The 8,295-nt window shown below is 39.7% G+C and overlaps 1 protein-coding gene across 1 annotated transcript; it reads left to right on the top strand.

Annotated features, from left to right (window-relative positions):
• The first annotated feature begins 1,957 nt into the window (after window positions 1-1,957).
• Window positions 1,958-6,007, top strand: LOC141910915 (uncharacterized). The gene is made up of 2 exons (XM_074801806.1): window positions 1,958-2,094; window positions 2,402-6,007. Exons 1-2 carry the CDS (start codon window positions 2,022-2,024, stop codon window positions 5,371-5,373), a joined length of 3,045 nt encoding a protein of 1,014 aa, XP_074657907.1. The 5' UTR covers window positions 1,958-2,021; the 3' UTR covers window positions 5,374-6,007.
• Window positions 6,008-8,295: the final 2,288 nt, after the last annotated feature.

Below are 8,295 nucleotides of genomic sequence, written 5' to 3'. Positions count from 1 at the left end.
TTTTCCGCAAAATTGATACCTTATGGAGGCGAAGCCGACAGCGTGAGGTCTGGGTCCTCCCCCAGCAAATTAGTTTGCCAAAAAGAAGTGTTAAAAATAATTCTGAGCGAGTCTTGAACATATTTTTCCGTAGATTTATCAACTATAACTGCTGCTTTTTTATGAAATTCAAAACTAAATGTTTCACCATTGATCCATCCTTCGTGAGTGGAAGCGTTACAAAGCGTGTCTACCACCAAAGATACGTACATAAATCTTACGGTCATGCTGGGTGCATTTCTGATCCCGAACCGATTAATCATTAAGATACAAGAATGAACAAATTTTTAACCGTCACATAAATCTTAGAAAAACAATTAAGGAAGACACCTACCATCGACCTTCTGTATGTCAGTGCCAGACAACTGTCAGGTTTGATCTGTCGCGAAACAGTGCTCAATTCCCGCTTTATTAAAAAACGAGTTCTATTAATTCCATACACCCGAAGATTTTCCGGACACAAAAAAAGGACACATAACGAATCGATTTTCTTTGAAAATATTTGTATCAAATATTACATTGATATCCGGCCAAATATTGTAATTATCTGTTCTTTCAATTTCAAGGATTAGTTTTTGGCACATGAATATAAGCTGTTATGAAGTAACCTAAGGTTTATTCTTACATGAATTCAGTACATTTAGTCGTCTGACATTTAGTCGTCTGACAACTGGTTCCCATCCAATTATAATTATCTGTTCTTTCAATTTCAAAAATTCGTTTTTGGCACATGAATAATATAAGCTGTTATGAAATGACCAAAGGTTTATTCTTTCGTGAATTCAGTACATTAAGTCTTGTGACATTTTGTCATCTGATATTCAGTTCCCATCCAATTAGTCTTCTGGCAATAGTAGTCCCCAAAATCTGGGCATTTAATCTTCCTTTAAGGGAGTTAGAGAAGTGAAAGAAAGCCATAAACTAATTCCATCGAAGAGCTTCGTGGTCTTCAAAGGATTGAAGGGGTGGACCTGGAAGTTGAAACGGGAACTTCATTTGAAAATGGCAGAAGATTTTGCAATAGGCCTACGAGGGCTGCAAGAGAAATATTGGCGGGGGTTTTGGTCGGCTAAAAAAGCCCTAACAGGGGAAGGGTCTGGGGTCCTCTTGAAGAAAACTTCGAATCCTAAAGGTCCCTGCCATTCCCTGCAATCAGCGCTACAGTGGTCAACCCTAGATGCGTCATCGGCAGGTTCTCACCCTAAATCGAGACCGACCAGCTCAGCTCTTGAGGATTGAACATTATTCACATTTTGTAAAAATAGTTTCATTACTTTGCAATGACGCCGTATATATATATATATATATATATATATATATATATATATATATATATATATATATATATATATATATCATAATGGAATTTGGAACTTACAGATAAGTTAAACTCGGAATTAGGGCTGCGTCGATATTGTCCTTTGTTGAATTATGTATATACATAATACTCGACTGATACGTGACAAACCCTTGAAACTAGCACTACGCATTTTTTATGGATACGCGGGATATCAGTATATAGGAGAGGATTTATCAAAAGGACAAAATAGATAGTTTGGTAGGTTTCGTTTTGTGGTCCCTACACCGATTCCGGAATACACCCTGCCTTTTCCGAAATAGCATCACTCGTAAACCTGAGAGAAAGAGCCGTTAGTGAGTTTGTAATCAACGAGTTAATATTGCTATAGCGGAATACGTTCAATCGAAAACAGCCTTAAAGGTGAATAATAGGAACGATTGATTCGGTATTTAATGAATCGACATGTTTGGAAAACCTGTTTCGTAGTTGTGTGATTAGAGGCTAATTGTGGAATAACTGGACAAGAAAATTAGGTCAGGAAAAATATCTGAACGTTTGTTCTTTTGCGATGAAATGTCTGCATTTTATATTTTGTTTTTCAGCACATGTACTATGGAGGAGAGAAGTCCAAAAAATAAGTGTAGAAAATTCTGAACTGGTTCGAATCGGTGACAAATGTACAATGAATGTACATGTACATGAAGTTCACTACCATGAAGACGAGCAAGGCATCGACAGAGCTCGCGAGGATCTTGGTAACTATAGATTTTAACCATTTAAATCTAAGAATCTCGTTGCGCAGATATGAACTGAGTCCAAATGTGATCTTAAGTCATGAGACTATGGTCTAATGTTCTGAGGCAAGAAAACACACCTTGTCTCTCAAAATGAAGTCAAAGAGGGACCCCGCCCACCAGATCCTTTGAGATATTGAACGGCCACGTTGCCTATAATGGATTCAATTCAAAAAGTAAAAAATATGAAATCAGTATTTCTCTGATCCTGAATACGGTATATAGTTATCGTAAACTTGAAAAGTCGTAAATTTATTTCATTTTACAGATGTCACTCAAATTCGGAAATGTCTGGAAGAAACGTACGAACAAATGATCGATGTTGAATATTACAAAGAGGTTTGGTGGAGCGATAAATTCATCAATTTCCACGACTTCTTCACCAGAGAATACGCGGTAATTCGACCCCGAAATCCGCTGAGATATGAAGAAAGCGAGGAACAATCAGTGATTTTACCCGATGATTTCGAGAAGCTTTTTACTTATGGCCAGCGGGATGCGAATCGCGTGTGCCTCGTTGGCGAGCCCGGTATGGGTAAGACAACCCAGATAATCAATCTGGTCTTAAGATGGACGGGCTCACCGACGGAGTTTCTGAAGGGGTTTCCTATGTTATTCTATATACCGCTAAACGATCTGCCTGCTGATAACGCATGCATTTATAAGTACATTTTCGAAAACCTTGTAAGTCAAGAAATCAAAAAGGACCTGTCGTTCGGTGGTTTTAAGAGATTCGCACGTGAAAATGCAGAAAAAGCGATATTCTTTCTGGACGGCTTCGACGAGTTAAAAAACGATAAAGCGAAGGAAGACATCGTACGCGTGACTAATGAATTATCAAAAGCGCCTATCGTCATAACAACACGTGAGTCCGGGGGTAACATGGTCGTCAACAATCCCGAATTCACCGTTGTATCGATATCCGGCTTCAAAAAAGAAGAAGTCATCGATATCATGAAGAGAAATTTCCCCGAGCGCGATGCAGAACAGCTATTTGAAACGCTTAGTAACAAAGAATCACCTTTATCCAAACATATCTACTACAACCCGCTGATACTACATATGTTTAGTTTTCTCTATATGGACGAGGAAGAAATTACGGTCCCGTCCAAACTCACCGATATCTACATCGATTTGACATGTTTTCTGATCAGTAAACGCGAGGGCATCAAGGTGTCGAAGAATCATTTTTTCGGTGACATCGAACATTCGGAAGCGCTTACACAAATTTGTAAGGTTGCGTACGAGACGCTCATCGAGCGTCAAAACAGCTTCAGCGAAAATCGTCTCGAACCGTACGAATCGAAGATGACGGCTTTGACGTGCAAAGAGATGTCGCCGCGACAGAAATCGGACCGCTCCGTCCAGCTACGATTCATTAACAAATCTGTGCAAGAATTTCTGGCGGCGGTACACTCGGTGGTGCAATTCAACGAAATTGGCGAAACACCGTGGAATAATTGCGCGTTTGAACAACTAACGGGCGAACTTGAAAAGTATGGTGAATTATACCCGAGATTCATGGCAGGGCTGCTGCATCGTTACAAGCATAACCGCGGCCTCGGTGAACTTTTCAAGACTTTGATAGATAAGGACTTAAAAGCAGTCCTAAAAGATGAGCCAGTTTTCGCGAATATATTCGACCGTCGAGATAGCTTCCTGCCGGCGCTCATCCCCGATTACAAACGCTTCGTCGAACTCCGATCCGAAAGTTATTATTGGTTACCTAATCAGTTGTTACTCTACCTAGATGAAGCCGACTGTCCGGACGACGCCATCGGCGAAATCGTTCACTACATCTGGAAAATGTTAATCGTAGATCCCGAATACAGATTCGAAGTAAACACGCTCGCGAAAATACTCGAACACGAACGATGCCGAGTCGAGGTAGTTTACGTAATGAATCGGTTTCTTATTATAAGTGACGAACTGGAACCCGACGAATTATGCCCTGACGAATACCTTGATCCATTAGTAACAGCCATAGCGAATAACGCCAGCGTCCAGGGTGTGATATTCCATGTTAGGGACCCGTGGCATTCGTCGTCTTTAAACAAATATGACCAATACTTGACTTTGTGTCGGAAGAGCGAGAATATGAACTGGTTTGTTTGGAGAGACGAAATCAACTTCGGTTTACGTTACGAGAAAGTCGATTGTGAATGGATTGGAACGAGTCAAGCGATTTCACATGAAGATGAAGATCAGTTGACTTGTGTTACTACCTTGCAAAATAGAGGGGAAAGTCTGTTTATTAAAACTCCGGCTTTAGGAGCGAAACTTTCAGGCGATATTCAGAAATCCTATCCGTTCTTAAAGCATCTATTTCTCTACTCGGCAACTGCGAACAAAAATATAATCGGAGAGCTGACAAACTTGATTCCGCGATTAAAAAGCCTTCGTCTTCGAGACGACTGCATACACGAGCCTAACGGCGTGCGGTTGTTCGATGGACATTCGACCGACGAAGAATTGAAAAGTTTCAACGGCGCCTTAAAAACTTCGCCGATCGAAACGATCGAGCTTCACCTGGACCGACTAACGACGAATCAGTGGACAGAAATCAGCGACAGCGTCGGTTCGATGCCGAAACTAAAGCATCTCGCCGCTAGAGGATATAATCTACAAATAGGCCGCATTCTAGGTCCAATACCGCGGCTGACTGTATTATCGGTATACTTGCGCTCAGAAGCTGATGGCGACGCGCTTGTTCGGTATCTATCGTCAGATGTGGCGAATGAGCTGCAAGAAGTGGTTGTTATAAGCTTGATTCACGGTATGAATAGAATGAAAGGTATCGACAGAACGGAACAGCACGACGCCATCTTACGACAACTTAAAAACGCCTCGTCGCTTCGTCGGTTGAAGTTGGACGGATTTCTCGGAGTCTCTTTCGACGATGACGCCATCGAAACGCAAGACACGATATCGGTCGAACTAATCGTCGAATTAATCGAAAGTCTCCCGCGCCTATCCGACCTGTATATCGGTTGTAGGAACAGCATTCGCGCTCTCATGATGGACTACATCGGATCGGTGCTCATAAAGAAAGCCGATAAAATAGCGGCGGTAAATGAGGAGATTTTACCCGAATTGTGTTTTGATACCTTCTTCAGCTATTCCCCGAATATATGTTTACATAAACAGCCGGAAATAACCGGGCGTGAAACTGTTGCACTAGACGACGGAATGAACGCTGACGACAGCCACGACGGCATCGACTTCTGGAGCACAAAATAGTTCGGGGTTTTGAGAAAAGGAACTGATTCAGATTATTGTAAAATCTAACTCACAACTAAGGAACTTTATCCACAGGAGCCAGTTAGAACAGGAAAACTAATTTGAAAGTTTATTGACGCCTTTGTTCGCAGAATTTTCTATAATCATTTTCTTATTCCTTTTTTCGTTGTAAAGATTTTCCTTTGAGGAAACATCTGAGGAAAATTCCCCCTAGAATCTTCAAGTGCCCTAAAAATTGCTTCAAAAACTTTTTTCAATTTTTTCTTCAATTCATGTAATCTTTTCCAATTTTTTAGATTGTATGGTTTAATAGAGTATGAAAGTAAAGTTTATGTTTTCCGATACGTTTGAAGAGCCCTAGATCTAGCCTGCGGTGTATGTCATATCTAATGAATAATATATTTCTATTGTTGTTTGCTCACTGTTGTTGGGAATCGTCTAAAGCCAAGCTTGTCGTCGGGTACGTAGGTGTTACAGCGTCGCTCCCCGGACAGTGAAACAAGTTCTTTGAAAGCTCATGGTCTGTTATTAATATCGGTTAACCTCTTCACAAAGAATATATATCTTGATGAGATATTTCGCGATTTACGCTGAATTCTTGTACAATGGATATTTACATATAACACAATTTACTCAGATTCAGTGAAAATTGATTAATCAGTTTCGTTTATATTTCAAATGATAATCAATTCTCACTGAAACTGAGTAAATTGTGTTAAATTTCTGATATTGATTTTCCGTTTGCTGTTAACAATAAATCTCAACGAATGAGTTGCAGCTGTAATAAAGACCCTAGCGATTTACTTTTATATAATAAAGTTGAATTAATCTTCCAATATGCGAAAAGATGTTCTAGTGAACACATTAATACTCTCCGTACACCCGGACAGACCGACTTAGATTTTGAGCCTCATGAATCATGAATACAACTGGCATACATATCGGTCGAACATATGACAGTTACATCATCCTCATGTCTGTGGTGAACAGGTATGGAAGCTACCGTACAGTGTCATTGGTCACTCTGCCTATTTTCTTCTTTTTCGGAGCGTTCGGCAATTCGGCTACTTTCCTGATAATGATAAGTCGCAGATTCCGCAGTTTATCTTACGCTAACTATCTGATCGTTTTGTCTCTCAGTGATTCCATGTACTGTACCAATTGTACACTTATGCCTGTTTTACAGTTTGTTCTGTTACATCCAAACGTCGGTCCTACATTCATCATGAATTCATCGATCAGTTGTCAAATCTATGAATTTGTAATGGGGCTTGCGATAAGCAATAGTTCGTGGTTGATAGTAGCGATATCTCTAGAACGCGCGGCAGTTGTGCTCTTCCCGTTCACATCTCGTTTGATATGTACACCGAGATTCGCTAGATTTGTTATATTGATAATTACTGCAGTAAATATACTGCTGATATATCTATCACCGGCTTTGTCGATACATTTTACCGACCAGTCTTTCGGGTGTTACTATGAATTATTTGACCAAATAAGATATTTCACCATATTTGTCATTCACTCTTATCTTGTACCATTGACTTTTATCATGACATCAAATTCTGTTATAATAATTCAGTTATTCAGAGGTTCAAAACTGGTTTCGTCCGATCAGAAAACGACAAAATCAAAACGTACGACAATAATGCTTGTAACAGTTTCACTCGCATTCGCAATATTTACACTTCCATCCACTATTACCATATTTTTACCGATCTCACCGGAACAGACAGATTTTTTGTATGACATTTTTGCTCAGTTTCAAGTTTGTAATTATTTGGTAAATTTTTACGTATATCTTTTATTAGGACGAGAAATTCGTGAATATTTCTGTATGAAAATCCGCTGTAGAAATACGAACAAATAACCAGTTATCGGATGTCTTAATCACTAAAACCATCTGGATAACGTGGCGCCCCCTGGTGACCGATCATCGATGCCGCACTCGCTAGAATGAGAAGAGAAAACGATACAAACGATAGAATCAGTTAGATAACATATTCACAACCTGGCTTATGAAAGTAAACACTTACATACAGTGGCAAATTCTTGCCGGTAATTTTGTTCTAGAATCACTCTAGATGCTTAGAAAATGGTCAATTTCTATTCCTCCTGTGCGCAACCCCTCTTATTAAAAATAATCTACTTTTAAACAATTTCCTCTGGGGCCCAAAAAGGTGTCGCGTTCATGTACCAAGTACACGTGTACGACTAGGCCCCGGATTTTTTCGGCCGTTATTCAAAATTCCTGGATCCGCCCTCATGACATAGTAGATAAATTCATGGCTATACTGAAATTGTCCAGGAGCTCGGGAGTTCGTTTAGGTTAAACATTGGATGAATGCCAAAGTGATTACCTAATCATTTTATTTCACCTCAAGTCAACGCTTGTCAAATGATTACACCAAGACGTAACCAACCTTTGAATTACTGGCCCCTTGGTCCAACTACGCAGTCGAGTAGTTTAAGACGATTTAAAGACTTTTCAAGACTTATTCTTGCCATCTTTGTTCCGTAACAACTTAAAACCAGTCTTAAGATTTTGAACTCGGACCAATTTTGGACTTGGAATGTAACGGACTACGTATGGATCAGCGATGGCCTTTAGTCGGGAGCGAGTTAGTCCTTTCCAGAATCATTAACTTTACGGACAAACTATATATATCGGGGCCTGGATTCGGTTTCATGAACAAGTTTAAGCTTAAAATGGTTAAGTTTGAATTATTGTCCTCATTGAAAACATGAAGTAACCAATGGCAATTACAACAAAAATTTGAATTTGAGTTTAACTTTTTCGTGAAACTGGAACCTGGTCAAAAAGGCTTACAGCGGGAACTCTGGTTTATGACTCGACCAAAATAACAGAACAATAATTTATTCTTTACGTTTTCCTTGGACGTTCATTAAACGTATGATACC

The sequence above is a fragment of the Tubulanus polymorphus genome, chromosome 9 (assembly GCF_964204645.1).
Source record: "Tubulanus polymorphus chromosome 9, tnTubPoly1.2, whole genome shotgun sequence".
In the NCBI taxonomy this organism is placed as follows: domain Eukaryota; kingdom Metazoa; phylum Nemertea; class Palaeonemertea; order Tubulaniformes; family Tubulanidae; genus Tubulanus; species Tubulanus polymorphus.
The sequence above is the reverse complement of the archived record's forward strand: the minus strand, read 5'-3'. Positions and strand labels throughout refer to the sequence as shown.